The 17096-nt window shown below is 36.5% G+C and overlaps 1 protein-coding gene across 5 annotated transcripts in view; it reads right to left on the bottom strand.

The window, feature by feature from the left end:
• The window catches only part of ALG6 (ALG6 alpha-1,3-glucosyltransferase), a 63219-nt gene that overhangs the window by 34331 nt on the left and 11792 nt on the right, over nucleotides 1–17096 (bottom strand). For 3 of the 5 annotated variants that reach the window (XM_077892093.1, XM_077892095.1, XM_077892094.1), the window contains exon 3: nucleotides 9185–9269. In XM_077892093.1, coding sequence (XP_077748219.1) covers nucleotides 9185–9269 — 85 coding nt within the window. Of the gene's footprint in view, nucleotides 1–9184; nucleotides 9270–15326; nucleotides 15459–17096 lie in introns of all 5 variants that reach the window. The other 2 variants (XM_077892097.1, XM_077892098.1) reach the window with 1 other exon arrangement.

Below are 17096 nucleotides of genomic sequence, written 5' to 3'. Positions count from 1 at the left end.
TGGATCTAGCAATGGAAAACCACTTTGACCAATAAAATTGCATTTGGTTTTCTGTTCCTTATTGGGCAACGCTATTTTTTGTTTACTTTAAATTTGAGATCCTCTGGAGAGAAGTAAAAGAAGCACTGCAAAAATATATACTTACAGTAAAGTCATTGGTTGAAATGAGAAGAAAGAATGATAGAGCTAACAACCTTTATGGAAAAAGTAGCTTTAAAATGTTTCGAGTAAAGCTGCAAAATCTACCAGTAGAAACAAAGCAACTAGTTAATTCTCCTGCTTTATATATTTCGGATATATCTGAAAAGTTGTGTAAATGCTACTGATATGTTGAAATGTATTTTCCCAATGAATTCCCATATAATCTCAGTAGATGCTTTGTCAGAAAAAATTTGGTTGCCATATGAATTATGAAATTATATTCAAGAGTGTTATCATTAACAAAGATAAATTTTTTCTAATATACAACCTATAATCATGGGTATTTCGGCTTTTAAAAAATACACGTTTTATAAATTTTTTTAAAGATTTTATTTATTCAGAGAGAGAGAGAGGCAGAGACACAGGCAGAGAGAGAAGCAGGCTCCATGCAGGGAGCCCGATGCGGCACTCAATCCTGGGTCTCCAGGATCAAGCAAGCCCTGGGCTGCAGGCAGCGCTAAACCTCTGAGCCACGGGGCTGCCCTAAAAAAATACACGTTTTAAAGTGAAATAGTTTCAGACTTACGAAGGATTTCAACAACAGTTTAAAGAACTTCTGTACATCAAAATGTAAAAAATTTTATGACAAAAGACATAAGTTTAAAGACAAGAACAAAGAGGAAGAAGATATTTAATTTATATATACACATATATACACACACACAAGAAAATTATTAAAATGTCAAATACTGCTGTAGCAGACAGACTTTAAGGTCATCACCATGAATCCCATCTCCTATTGTCTGTGCCCCTGAATACATACAACTCCCTCCCCTTGAACATGGGCAAGACTGGTGACTGACTTGCTTATAACCAACAGAATATAAGATGATAGATATCACTCTTGTGCTTATATTTTATGTATATATAAGATTCTGTCTTGTTAGCAAGTATCCTAGAGAAACTTTGACTGACTTTGAAGAGGCAAGCTGTCATGTTTTAGAGGCAAGCTGTCATGTTTCAGTAAGTGACCATATTGGAGAAGCCACATGGCAAAAAACTGCAAGTAAATTCTAAGAGCTGAGAAGCTTCCAAAAAGAAACTGAAGCCCTCAGTCTTGTAGATGTAAGAAAATTAATTCTGCCAACAGCCTGAGGAACCTTGAAAATGGTCGCTTCCGCAGCTGAACCTCTGAGAAGACTACAGCCCCAGCTAACAGCTGGATTGCATGTAGCCTGAGGCTCTGAGCAGAATATCAAGCTAACCCATGCCTCGACTTTTGACCTAAAAACACCCATGTGATTAAAAATGTATGTTTAGGTGATCCCTGGGTGGCTCAGCGGTGGTTTAACGCCTGCCTTCGGCCCAGGGCGTGATCCTAGATACCCAGGATGGAGTCCCATGTCGGGCTCCCTGCATGGAGCCTGCTTCTCCCTCTGCCTGTGTCTCTGCCTCTGTGTGTGTGTGTGTCTCCCATGAATAAATAAATAAAATTTTATTTAAAAAATGTATGTTTAAGTAATTACTATCTGTGATCATTTGTTAACACAGCATAGAAAATTAATATATAGTAGTCTTCCCTTATCCCAGTTTACTCTCTTGATTTCAGTTACCAGTGGTCAAATGCAGTCTGCAAGCACATTGTCCTCCTAATGTATCCTCAGGAGGTTAACAGTAGTAGCTTAATGCTGCATCACAATGCCCATATCATTCACCTCACTTCATCTCTTCACATAGACATTCTATCATCTCACATCATCACAAGAAGGTAAGTACAGTCCAATAAGATATTTTGAGAGAGAGACACATTCATGTAACAATTCAATACATTGTTACAGTTGTTCTATTTTATTATTATAGTTATTAATCTTTTACTCTGAAAAAAATAAAAATAAATAAAAATAAAATATTTTACTCTGCTGATTTATGAATTAAACTTTATCACTGGTATGAATATATAGGAAAAAACATAGCCTACAGGGTTTGGTATTATTTGTAGCTTCAGGCATCCACTGGGGGTATTGGAACTTATGCCCCATGAGTAATGGGGGACTACTGTTACTTTATTTATAAGTCATACAAGTTGAAAAGAAATAATAAAATCAAATAAATCATACAAATTGGGATGCTGGGTGGCTCAGCGGTTGAGCATCTGCCTTCAGCTCAAGGTGTGATACCGGGGTGCAGGGATCAAGTCTCACATCAGGCTCCCTGTGATGAGCCTGCTTCTCTCTCTGCCTATGTCTCTGCCTCTATCTCTCATGAGTAAATAAATAAAATCCTTTTTTTTCAATCATACAAATTATTATTTTTTTAGATTTCTATTTATTTATTCATGAGAGACAGAGAGAGGGAGAAGCAGGCAGGCAGGCTCCATGAAGGGAGCCTGATGTGGGACTCAATCCCAGGATTCCAGGATCATGCCCTGGGCCAAAGGCAGGCGCTGAGCCACCCAGGGATCCCCCCACACAAATTATTATTAAAAAGTTCAGAAACACACAAAAACATAGAAAAAAAGATATGAATATGCAAATTTGAAAAGAAATATGTTGATCAAGAAATATATTAAAAGATGTTCAATGTCACAAACTCAAGGAAATGGAAATTTTAAGAGGCTGGTTTTAAAAGATAAATTGATATATACACTGATATATATATAAAGCATTGATAAATACATGTGGAAAGAAGATATTCTGGTGTTAGTATCCATTACAGCTACTTCAGAGATTCCACTTCTAAGATTCTACCTAGAAATAACATGTGCACAGAGAAAACTTACTTTATTTAATCATTCCCCTACTAAGATATTTTAGTGTTTCAGATTTCTCATTATTATAAACAATGCTGAAATAAACAGCCATGCCGACCAATTATCTTGATTTATAAAACTTATTTTTTTTAAAGATTTTATTTATTTATTCATGAGAGACACAGAGAGGCGGGCTCGATCCAGGGACAGTGGGTTCACACCCCAAGCCAAAGGCAGGTGCTCAACCACTGCGCCACGCAGGCATCCCTGATTTCATTTACAAAGCAACAAGCTGAGCATAAGCAGACTCTTCCCCTAGCCCTAGGTATAAAAACCATGCCTGCACTAAGCCAACCATTTCTTTTTAATGATTGCTTTAAAGGTGGGAAACATTTTGCTCCTTGACAAAAAGGTAAAAAGAAGGTATTCTATTATTACTGCCTTGAACATGGTTGTATAAAGTTACAATGCTTGTAGCCTGAGCAGTCATCTACTGACCATGGAATGAAAACACTCAGGGGAAGCCTGAGTGGGGTGGCTCAGCGGCTGAGCGTCTGCCTTTGGCCCAGGGTATGATCCTGGAGTCCTGGATCGAGGCCCACATCAGGCTCCCTGCATGAGCCTGCTTCTCACTCTGCCTGTGTCTCTGCCTCTCTCTCTGTGTCTCTCATGACTAAATAAATTAAATCTTTAAAAAAAAAAAAAAAAAGAAAAGAAAAGAAAACACTCAGGAAGAAAAGCCAATATGCCAAGAAGAAAGAATGGCAGAGGAAGGAATGGAAAAAGCCTGAGTCCTTGATTGCTATTACTGAGCCACTTTACCAGCATTACGACCTACCTCTTGAGATAACTGAATTATTGTGTAAGCTACTATTACTCAAGTTTTCTTACTTGATGCCAAAAGTGCTCCTGATTCCACACATAAGGAATTTTCATTATAAAATTCATCATAAAATTAAAGAAATAAGTTCTCTTTTCCTCTATTACAATAATACACAACGAATAAATAATAAAAGTTTTCTTTTATTTTAGAATTATTATCAAAGCTAACACTTTTAAAGTGAACATGACCAATCCTGATATCATATTTTAAACAACCATGTCACTTGAATGAGTTTTGACTAATTACACTATAGTTAACTCTCTAAGTAAAAAGAGAAAGACTTCACTCTTAGAAAATAAGAAATCACAGAATTCAAACATGAATTGAAACAGATCAGTTTCTCTTAGAATTGCCAGGTGTACATTTTTGGTTTTTCTAGTCTATCCACTCATAAAGAGAAAATTTCTGACATTTATTATACTAAATTGTATTTCTTAGATTTCTTATGAACTTTGTGAAGTATTACATGACCAACTAATGATAAATCATACTTCTTTATACCATATGTCTCTGTTTCTGAGCCTACCATTCAGGATTCTCATGCCACACATTGCTTAATAAAGATTTCAACACTAGGGATGCCTGGGTGGCTCAGCGGTTTGGCGCCTGCCTTCAGCTCCAGGTGTGATCCCGGAGTTCCGGGATCAAGTTCCGGGATCGAGTCCCGTGTTGGGCTCCCTGCATGGAGCCTGCTTATCCCTATTATTATTATCTTATTCATGAAAGACATAGAGAGAGGCAGAGACACAGGCAGAGGAAGAAGCAGACTCCATGCAGGAGCCTGATGCGGGACTCGATCCTGGAACTCCAGGATCAGGTCCTGAGCTAAAGGCAGACGCTCAACCGCTGAGCCACCCAGGTGTCCCTGTTGGTTTTTTTTTTTAAGATTTTATTTATTTGAGAGAGTGCATGAGAATGAGGAAGGGGTAGAGGAAGAAGAAGTAGACTCCTTGCTGAGCAGGGAACCCGATGTAGGACTCTATCTCAGGACCCCGGGATCGTGACCTGAGCCAAAGGCAGATGCTTAAATGACTGAGCCACTCAGGCACCCATTTAAACATTCTGGCACACCATTAAAAACATTTCTGGTTTTTAACAAAGAAAAAGAATGAAAATGTATACAGATAGTCAACTCTTGATTTTCTGGGCCAACGTAGGAGACAACTGATACAGAAATTGAAAAATGAGATAGATTAGTAATAGAATAACCCACCCTCCATACTGAATTCAGATTATATTCTCACTCCTGGAATCAATGTTTTCCCTGCCTAACATTAAGCCAAATGCTTCAATTTATCACTTTTCTCTAATCTTTCAATACTAAATATCACAATTATTTTTTATCAAAATCTTTGTTGAGAAGTACTTACCAGAGAATAGCCAAAAATATAATTATTTTATCCATGTAATTTTTTCGAAGTTATAAAAAGAATTACAAAACTCAAAAGCAACAAGCTGGTTTCCCTCAGCAAATACTACCTTATTCTATCAATCAAGCAAGAAAAAACACATTAAGAATGTACTAATAATTAGAACAATAATACTCACCAGTTAAATCATTGTATGAGGACATGAAACATGCTCAAAATAGTACAATAGTACTATAATACTATTAATAAATAATGATAAATATTTAGCTGATCTGTTTTAAATGCTATGATACTGCCTACCAACCTATTAATTTGTGCATGAAACTCTCTCATAAATGAATTATATAAAAGTAGTGACCAAGAACAAAGAATCCTAAATTGTTTATGGAACCACAAAAGACCCCATTATAGCCAAAGCAATCTTGAGAAAGAACAAGGCTGGAGGTATCATACACTCCCTGATTTCAAACTATCAAAGCTATAGTAATCAAAACAGTATGGTATTAGCATGAAGCAGACACAGAGATCAATGGAACAGAATAGAGAGCCAGAAATAAATATGTGGATATATGGTCAATTAATCTATGACAATGGATGCAAAAACATACAATGTGGAAATGACAATCTCTTCAACAAATGGTGTTGGGAAAACTGGACAGCTATTTGCAAAAGAATGAAACTGTACCACTATCCTATACCACATACAAAAATAAATTCAAAATTTATTAAAAACTTGAATTTAAGATCTGAAACCACAAAACTACTAGAAGAAAACATAAGCAGTAAGTTCTTTGATATCAGTCTTAGCACTATATTTTTGGACCAGTCTCCTAAGACAAGGGTAACAAAAGCTAAAATAAACATACAGGATTACTTCAAACTAAAAAGCTTTTCCACAGTGAGGGAAATCAACAACAAAATAAAAAAGCAACCTCCTGAATGGAAGAATATGTTTGCAAATCATATACCCAATAAGGAGTTAATATCCAAAATATATAGAGAACTTACATATCTTGTACCAAAAAACAAACAGCCCAAATAAAAAATGGGCAGATGACCTGAATTGCCATTTCTCCAAGGACATACAAATGGCTAACAGGCACATGAAAAGATGCTCAACATCACTAATAATCAAAAAAAATGCAAACCAAAACCACAATGAGGTATCATCTCATTACACTGGTCAGACTGGCAAAAAGACAAGAAACAAGTATTGGTGAGGATGTGGAGAAAAGGGAATCCATGAACTGCTGGGATATAACCTGATACAGCTACTATGGGAAACAGCACAAAGGTTCCTCAAAATATTAAAAATAAAACCAGCATACAATCCAGCAATTCTACTTCTAGATATTTATCCAAAGAAAATAGAAACACCAATTTGAAGAGATATATGCATCCTTATGTTCCTTATAGCATTATTTACAATAACCAAGATAAGGCACCAACCTAAGTATCCATTGCTAGATCAATGGATAAAGAAGATGTGGTATACTAGTTAACTCTTGAACAATATAGAGGTTAGGAGCCTTGACCCCTGTTACATTTGAAAATCATATAGAACTTCTGACTCCTCAAAACTTAACTATTAATAGCCATTGACTGGAAGCCTTACCAATAACACAGTTAACACGTTTTGTATGTTTTATGTATTATATACTATATTCTTACAATAAGGGAAGATAACGAAAAGAAAATGCTATTAAAATCATAAAATCTGGGCAGCCCGGGTGGCTTAGCGGTTTGGTGCTGCCTTCAGCCCAGGGTGTGATCCTGGAGATCCGGTATCAAGTCCCACGTCGGGCTCCCGGCATGGAGCCCACTTCTCCCTCTGTCTGTCTCTCTCTCTTTGTGCGTCTCTAATAAATAAATAAATAATCTTAAAAAAAATCATGAAATCAAATACACTGATAGTACTGTACTATATTTATTTTTAAAATTCGCATGTAAGTGGATCTCTGCAGTTTGTTCAAACCTGTGTTGTTCAAGGGTCAACTAAATAGGGACACCTCGCTGGCTTAGGTGGTAGAGGATCCAACTCTTGGTTTCAGGGTTGTAAGTTCAAGCCCCATGTTGGATATTAGGGTCACTTAAATAAGCTTTAAAAAAGTGGGGGGTTGGGATGCCTGGGTGGCTCAGCAGTTGAGCATCTGCCTTAATGATACTGGAGTTCCAGCATCAAGTCCCGCATCGGGCTCCTGCAGGGAGCCTGCTTCTCCCTCTGCCTGTGTCTCATGAATGAATGAATGAATGAATGAATGAATGAATAAATAAATCTTTTTTAAAAATACGTAAATAAAATAAAATTAAAATTAAAGAAGGGGGGGGACCAACTAAATATCCACAGTGGAATATTATTCAGCTACAAAAAAGAACAAATTCTTGTCATCTGCAACAACACGATGGACCTAGAGGATATTATAAGTGAAAGAAGTCAGACAAAGACAAATCCTGTATTATTTTCCTTATATATGGAATCTAGAAAACAAATGAACATAATAGATTCATATAGACAGGAAACAAACCTGATTATCAGAGTGAGAAGGGGTTGTGGGATGGACAAAATAGGTGAAGGGGATAAAGAGGTACAAACTACTTATAAAATAAGTAAATCATGGGGATGTAATGTACAGCACAGGGAATATAGTCAACAATACTATAAGTTTGTATGGTGACAGGTGGTGACTAGACTCATCATGGGGATCATTTCATAAAGTATAAAAATATTAAACCACTATGATATTTACCTGAAACTAACAGGGTTTTATGTCAATTATATTTCAATTTAAAAATAACAATAAATGTATTTTAACATTGAAAAAAAAGATATATTTCCTCAAATAAAATCCCATGAAATGGTTCTTTTGGGTGTTAATGACTCGAATAATTTATCAACATACAGAAAATAAAAAGCAGTGACTAAAGCAATCAACAGAACAATGCAAACAGTTTATACAGTCTCTAATAATCTATTAGGCATCCAATACATCAATAAATAAATGTTACCAGAATATGTTCAATAAAAATGGCACAGGCACAAATTTCTGTAAAGATATAACCATACATAACATTTCCTGAGAGCTCATTTTGTTGCAGATGCTGTTCTAAGTGCTTTACATGTATCATTTTATTCAATTATCGCAATAATACTGTGAAATATGTATTCTATCATTTGTACTCTACAAGTTTGATAAAACCATGGCAGAGGGCAGCCCTGGTGGCTCTGCGGTTTAGCATCGCCTTCCACCCAGGATGTGATCCTGGACACCCAGGATCAAGTCCCACGTTGGGCTCCCTGCATGGAGCCTGCTTCTCCCTCTGCCTGTGTCTCTGCCTCTCTCTCTCTGTGTCTCTCTGTGTCTTTTTTAAAGATAAAAATCTTTAAAAAATAGAAAAAAAACACCATGGCAGAGAAAATTAAATAATTTCACCAAAGGTCACACAGCTTGTAAACCAGGATCTGAACTCAGGCAGTCTGGGCAGCCCGAGTGGCTCAGCAGTTTAGCGCCACCTTCGGTCCAGGTGTGATCCTGGAGACCCAGGATTGAGTCCCGCGTCCGGCTCCCTGCGTGGAGCCTGCTTCTCCCTCTACCTCTCTCTGTGTGTCTGTCATGAGTAAATAAATAAAATATTTAAAAAAAAAAAAAAAAAAGGACTCAGGCGGTCTGACTTGAGCACCAACATTCCTTACCACTAAGCTACTGCTCTTTCACATCTCATTCATTTCTAATAAAAAAAGCTTTATGAAACCACCAGAAAAAATACTGTTAACTCAGGATGATTCTTCAGTTTATGTCCAGACGAGCTTCTAAGGCATATAGTGTTCTATCCTCAAAGTTCTTATCATATTCCAGCTGGTGAGTACATAGGTAACATTCATGAGTATAAAATTTCAAAGATGACCCTCAATATGCAAGGTAATACATCAGAGATATCAGTATACATGAAAATGAGGATGCTGATGAATATTTTCCTTTTAAATTATCTTAAATAATCTGTATTACATGATAAACAATAAAATCAAGTTAAAATGATCCATACCATTGTTTGACCGGTAAATTAAAAGTAATTTCTTGCCAGTGTCTCTGAGCTTCATAATCACCAAACATAGGGGGTTTTCCAGCACCTAAGATGAAAGGTAAAAAGAGCCAGACAACAATGTACTTTAATATATCAATGACATTTATTTCCTTATGAAAATTTTCTAAATTACAGAAAGGCAGTGCAGGTTAAAGAAAAGAACACAGACATTATCAAAATAGCAGAGATGAGGCCTGAATTCTAGCACTACTAGTACACTGAATGACTATGTGACCTTGGACAAATTACTGAACCTCCTTAAGCCTCAGCACATTAAAACAGGATCTACCTAGAAGACTATTGGAATAAATAAGATAATGATGTAAAATACCCAGTAAAGTATGTGGCACACAGTAAACATTTAATAAATATAGGCTATTGTTAACATTAGTTAATAATACTAATTATAAAATATCCAAGTTTATTTTTACTTCATGAGAAAAAGTCACATACTGTCTGGTAAATATCATAAAACAATAATAATGATAATCAGTATCTATATTTTACAAGGAGCTTTTGCAAACTAAATATAAATAACTGTTCAAGTATAGAACCAAAACCAGATTATATGTTACAAAGACATTTGTTAGGTCAGGCTTTGCTGTCAAATGAGTGATATAAAGACTGTCAGTTTACAACTTTTTTTAAAAATTTCAAAACTGCTAATACAGGATAATAGAGCTTTAATAACTAACAGTTGAGAGTACTTCCTATGTGCCAGATACAGCAATGAAACAAGTATTATTATTATCCCCACTTTAGAGCTGAAAAAAGAGGTAATTCACCCAGCATCAAGCAGCAGAGTTGGACTTGAACCCAGGCAAACTCTCTCTGTAATCCATGCTTTTAATACCTAATTTATATTGCATACAACTTGGTTAAATAAGTTATTAACCTTAAGTCATGTTAGATGATATAGAGGTAATTCCATTTAGTAAATATCCACTATTCACCTAGCAGGTAACTATAAAAGTGTGAGAAGCCCAGACATGTACAGTACAGTCACAAGGTTTTAAATCAGCAACTGAATATCACATACCGTCAAATATACTCAATAATCCATTAGCTATTAATTAATGCCACATTGGAGAATGATATATTAACACTCACTCAAATCCAACCCAGATTTTCTCCAGCTTTGTAACACTACACTAAATAGGGCTTTTTGCATTTAATGGCTATGTTATACCAATATTCTTTAGTGGCAAGCATCTTCACCCAAGGAGATATCCCCACTGTTGAGATAATCATGAGAAAAGCAGATTAACATCTCCAAAGTATATACAGAGAGTAACTGTCACAAGCAATTACCCACAGTATAGACACACATATACACATACACCTGTCCCTCTCAAAATATACTGTATCTTGTTCATTTTTGTATTCTCAGATGTAATGGCACCTGGTAGATTGATTCTCAGTTAATGATGCTGAAGAATACTGATACAATCGGCATGCTATAACAAGGATTTTAAGTTCAAAAGATTTGAAACTTTGAATCCCTGATTTTCCACTTACCATATGTGCAACATTAAGTAAGCAATTTGTGATGACAGACCAAATTATGCTATTCTTTTTTTTTTTACGATTTTTAATTTATTCATGAGAGACACAGAAAGAGAAGCTCTAGAGACACAGGCAGAGGGAGAAGCAGGCTCCCATGAGGAGCCTGATGTGGGACTTGATCCCAGGACTCCAGTATCATGCCCTGAAGGGAGACGCTCAACTGCTGAGCCACCCAGGTGTCCCTATGCTATTCTAATACAATGTTCATTTATTGGTTCTTGCCCAAAACATCTTCAATTATTCTCAGAGGCTGAAATTCCTAAACCTCTGTTCATGCTGCTTACTCTCTATTACATCCCTTCCATCAACTCATATCCAACCTTCAAGAATCATCTCAAATTCCAAATTCTCCATGAAACCTTCCTTGTAAATTAGAAACACCTTGTTGACTGATTTTTAAAAATTTGAGAGAGAGAGCAAGGGCAGGGGGAGTGGGACAGGTAGAAGGAAAGGAAAAAGGAAAACCAGACTTCCACTGAGCACAGAGCCTGACAGGTTACTGGGATCATGACCTGAGCCAAAAGTCAGATGCTTAACTGACCAAGCCACCCAGGCACCCCTACTGTTCACTGATTTTTGACTTTGTGTAATACTTATATTTTCAGTATCACATTATTTGTCATATGACTATACTATTTCGCAATTGCTACCCAACTAAGAATTTTAGTTCTTATGAACAAGAGACTATGATTTTACAGATTCAAATTCCTTTGAATGTACATATTGCTATGTACATACTTTCATTAAAAACTTAGTTAACTGAACAGAAGAGGAAAAATAACCTATAATTTTTTTAAAAAGGGAAAATATATCCCCAATGAATTGCAATTTTTACATGTGTATTTTATAGGATAGGGATGTGTTTCTCTTTTAAAGAATACAAGCACTGTCTATGGCTTCTTTTGTGGGAGGAGGAATTGATTTCTATTTTTTGTTTATTTTGTTTTTGTTTGTTTAGTTCCACTGGAATAATAAAAGTCAGAGAAGATCTTGGATAATTTTCTATACCTGAAAAAATCCAACTATCTAGATTTTCTATAATTGCTCTAGACTTGTGGTCAATGTGGAAGAATTTACTACCATTCTCGAACAAATAGAAGAATGGATAATGACTCTCTTTAGGTTTGAGAAACAAGTTTCTATCCAGAGTCTGACCTACTTCAATAAATCCAGCTGACACTGGCCATGAAATTAGTACTTAAGTTTTTAAAACTGCTAAAGTGCCCTTAAAGCAACCCAGAAGGACAACCCAACTGTACCTATGGGAGCTTCACCTGGGAAGGACAAAAAGGATTCCTTCCACAGTGATTAATTCTACAAATTCATTTACATAAAATTCAGAATTATATAAAGAAAACACACTAATGTATATTCCTGGAGTTTCAATTTTGTCTTGTTTTTTAAGGAAATGGGCTTAAGAGCACTTAAATATTCCATTTTATTAATTGTTGAACTAACCAGAATTATGCTATAATTAAAAAAACAAGTAGTTTCTTTGATAACAATACATTCTAACTGCCTTTACATTTAAATTTTAAACATTCTAAGAAAAGAGAATTTGGCTAAAATTTTCCAGAACAAAATCCTCCTTTTATATGTTCTTGGTGAATAAAAGGAAACATTATAAATAGCAGTGGATAAGTAGAGAAACCAGTATAATTAAGATTTCTTTTCTTTTTAGTTTTTATTTTTTTAAGATTCTATTTATTTATTTGAGATAGAGAGTGAGAGAGACAGAGAGAGAGAAAGAGAGAGAGAAAACATAGGCAAAAGGACAGAGGGAGAAGGAGAAGCAGATTCCCCACTGAGCAGGGAGCCCTATGCAGGGCTAGATCCCAGGACCCCAGGATTATGACCTGAGCCAAAGGCAGACGCTTAACCAACTGAACCACCCAGGTGACACTCTTTCTTTCTTTTTTTTCTCTTTTAAAATTTACTTATTTAATGGGGTGAGAGTGCAAGAGCAAGGGTAGAGGCAAAGGGAGAGGAAGAGAATCTTCAAATCACCTCCCACTGAGTGTAGAGCCTGATCCCCTAACCCTGAGATCATGACCTAAGCCAAAACCAAGAGTCAGATGCTTAACCTAGACTGAGCATCTGCTTTTGGCTCAGGTCATGATCTAGCATCAAGCCCAACGCTGGGCTCCCTACTAAGCAAGAGTCTGCTTCTCCCCCCTCTGTGCTCTCTCTCTCTCAGTAAATAAATAAAATCTTTTAAAAAAATAAATAGGGGCACCTGAGTGGCTCAGCAGTTGAGCGTCTGTCTGCCTTCGGCTCAGGGCTTGATCCAAGAGTCACGGGATGGGAGTTCCACATCGGGCTCCCTGCATGGAGCCTGCTTCTCTCTCTGCCTATGTCTCTACCTCTCTTTCTGTGTCTCTCACGAATAGGTAAAATCTTTAAAATAAATAAAATACAGTCTACTTTAGTAACTGATATGTTGCAAAAAAAGATTCTCTATGGCTATCCCTTCTTAACACTCTACACAGCTTTTGGGGGAAAATTTATATTAGAATAAAATAATTTTCCTTTGTTCAAGTGTTGCTTTTTGCTCAAAAAGATGGATAACACTTGGGATCAACTATAGAGGAACTGTGAATCTCTACAAGACATAAACAACCAATACTGAAATCAGAATTTGCTTCCTCCCTGGAGCTCCTGGCTGGCTCAGTTGGTGAAGCCTGTGACACTTGATCTCAGGGCTGTGAGTTCAAGCTCAATGACAGGTGTAGACATTACTAAAACATAAATAAGCTTAAAAAAAAAAAAAAGAAATAAGGAATCTGTTTCCTCCCAAAGCTTGTTTAAAAGTAACAAGCAATATTTATTCAAATTTTTAGGTCTATAAAATTAATTACATAAGCAGCACTTAATGGGTATAATGTAAATATGTAAGAGGTATACATTTTAGATAAATTTAAATTACAATACATTTAAGTAGTTTGCCTATACAATATATGCATTTCAAAGGAGAAGTAATGGATTAATACTTAGCAAGCAGACCTGAGCTTCCTCACTTGAGTGCTTCCTAATTACAATCTTAAAATAAGATAAATGAAAAGTAAACTAAAATAAGCATGTTAAAAAGAAATTATGATAACAGAAAAAGTATTCTAATTAAGAGGGAAAAAAAATCTCAGCAGAATCACAGATCTCATATTTAATTCTAAATTCTCCCAGCCTCCTATGATATAGAAGTTCTTCACATGTGAGTGCTAAAAATGTTATATTCTTTACAGTGGGGCTAAGAACTCTGACAGAATCACCATTTTTTCTTAGTGCTCAGCATTTTATTCTTCTCATCTGAAAAATGACAAAAACATATAATAACCACCTATAAAAGATGCCTACAAATATTCTACTACTGTGCAATAACAATACTTGTCCTATACAGTAATCCAAAAGTAATCTTTTTAAGTTGACTTTCTTATGGGACAACTTAATTATTTTTTTAAAGATTTTATTTATTTATTCATGAGACACACACACACACAGAAGCAGAGACATAGGCAGAGGGAGAAGCAGGCTCCCTGTGGGGAGGGGAGCCTGATGGTAGGACTCAATCCCAGGACCCCAGGATCATGACCTGAGCCAAAGGCAGACGCTCAACCACTGACCCACCCAGGTGCCCCAAGAGTGAAGTTTAAAATAAGCAGGAGTCCTGTTTTCCAGAAAAAGTAATTGAGTAAACTCAGACTTTAGGAGAGAAATGTTAGAATAAATAACGTAAGTAAGCCACAAGGATAGAAAAGTATTATATATGCTTATTGTCCTTTTCCAGTTTCCATTAAGCATCTGATTACATAGGCCAGTAACACTAAAATAGCGTAATTTCTTAAATTATATTATTCTACTCTATACCTTTAGTTATTTTCAACTTCACCTCAACCCAAAAAGTTCAAAGAAAATAATGTACCTGTCAAAATTAGAAGACAAAAAGAAAATTATATAAGAACAACATAATGGTTAGGAATAAAATAGTTCTTAAAAAAATAAATAAATAAAAATAAAAATAAAATAAAAAGGAATAAAATAGTTCTGAAGGAAGAAAAGGAGATGACCATCCAATGGACCAGTTATGGGTTGAAAGCAAAGGTAACATAAATTACACATTTTACATAACAACTTTTAACTGGGCTTTTCTTCTGACCTCCTTCCCCCATTCTTGCTACCAAACTAATTCCCTCCTTCCATTCACAAACTTCTAAGAGTTGAGGCAGCCCCGGTGGCTCAGTGGTTTAGCACCGCCTTCTGCCCAGAGCGTGATCCTGGAGTCCTGGGATTGGGCCCCACGTCAGGCTCCCTGCATGGAGCCTGCTTCTCCCTCTGCCTGTGTCTCTGCCTCTCTCCTTCTGTGTCTCTCATGAATAAATAAAATCTTTAATAAGAAAATAAAAATAAAAATAAAATCTTTAAAAAACAAACTTCTAAGAGTTGATATGCCCTCTTGTTAACTTCCATTTAGTACTCAATTCATTACAATCTGATAATTGAAAGGCTCACAATGGCCTACTGGAGATCTTTTGTCTAGTCTTACCTTTCACACTACTTGACAGTCTAGAATTTAGGTCAGTCCTTATTTCTTAAAATTCTCTAATTTCCTGGTTTCCAGGCTCTAATACTCCTTCCTCAAGGTTTCTTCTCAACCCCTTTTAATAATTCCTCTTCTCTGTTAAAGTGATCAGTGGTCAAAAAAAAAAAAAAAAGTTTTCTTTTTGCACTATAAATGTCCCCAACACTGTGGCTTTAACCACCATTAGGATCAGAGTAACAGGGGCACCTGGGTGGCTCACTGGTTGACTTCTGGCTCAGGGCATGATCCCAGGGTGCAAGGATTGAGTCCTGCATCAGGCTCCTTGCGATGAGCCTGCTTCTCCCTCTGCCTATGTCTCTGCCTTTCTCTCTGTGTCTCTTATGAATAAATAAAAATCTTTTTTAAAAAATGAAAGAAAAACAGTTTTTTAAAAGATATCATCTATAGGGGATCCCTGGGTGGCTTGGCGGTCTAGCGTCTGCCTTCAGCCCAGGGCATGATCCTGGAGTCCTAGGATCGAGTCCCGCATCAGACTCCCTGCATGGAGACTGCTTCTCCCTCTGCCTGTGTCTCTGCCTCTCTCTGTCTCTCATGAATAAATAAATAAAATATTTAAAAATAATAAAAATAAATAAAAGATATCTGTAACAATGAGAGAAAAATATGTAAGATAGCTAGGAATACATCTAATAAAGGATACATAAGACTTTCATGTAAAAAGAAGACTTAAATAGGGGTGCCTGAGTGGCGCAGTCAGTTAAGTAGAAGACTCTTCTTTAGGCTCTAGTCATGATCTCAGGATCATGAAATCGAGCCCTGCATCAGGCTCCTGGCTCAGTGCTATCTGCTTGAATTTCTCTCTCACTGTCCCCCTCTGCCTCTCCTTGTTAAATAAAGGGAGAAGATACATATCATCTTAATGGATTAAAAGTCCCAGTGTGGGGGTGCCTGGGTGGCTCAGTAAGTTAAGCATCTGCCTTTGGCTCAGGTCATGATCCTGGGGTCCTGGGATCCAGCCCTGCATCAGGCACCCTGCTCAGCAAGGAGTCTGCTTCTCCCTCTGCCCCTTCCCCATGGTTTGTTCTCTTTTGGGTAAATAAATAAATAAATAATCTTTTTTAAAAAATAAAAGCACAAATCATAAAAGAAAAAGATTAATAAATTTCACTATTTTATCCTGTCTATCTAGACATCTTAGGATGTGGGGTGCCTGGCTGGCTCAGTCAAAAAGCATGCGACTCTTGATCTCAGGGTCTTGGATTCAAACCCCATGTTGAATATAGACATTACTTAAATAAACTTAAAATAAAAAGAACCTTAAGATATGATAAGAAGGGAGGCCTGGGTGGCTCAGCGGTTGAGCATCTGCCTTTGGTTCAGGGCATGATCCCAAAGTTCCTAGGATCAAGTCCCATATGGGGCTTCCTGCATGGAGCCTGCTTCTCTCTCTACCTATATCTCTGTCCCTCTCTCTGTGTCTCTCATGAATAAGATATGAAAAGATAACCCATAAACTAGAAGAAGATATTAACAATTGTACAAAGGTTAGCTTCCAAAATATAGAATGCTTGAGGAAAAAAAAATACAGAATCCATAAAAAAAAATGGAAATATACAAATGATAGCAAATATCCCAGAAAAGGAAATAGAAATGGCCAGTAAACAGGAAAATAGGTTTAAGCTTTTAGTAATGAAGGAAAGTCAAATTAAAAGCATAATAAAATATCATTTCACACACTCCAGGGAGGCAAAAATTCAAAATCTTAATACTACC

The sequence above is a fragment of the Canis aureus genome, chromosome 3 (assembly GCF_053574225.1).
Source record: "Canis aureus isolate CA01 chromosome 3, VMU_Caureus_v.1.0, whole genome shotgun sequence".
Classification (NCBI taxonomy): domain Eukaryota; kingdom Metazoa; phylum Chordata; class Mammalia; order Carnivora; family Canidae; genus Canis; species Canis aureus.
This window is presented reverse-complemented; position numbering and strand designations above follow the sequence as displayed.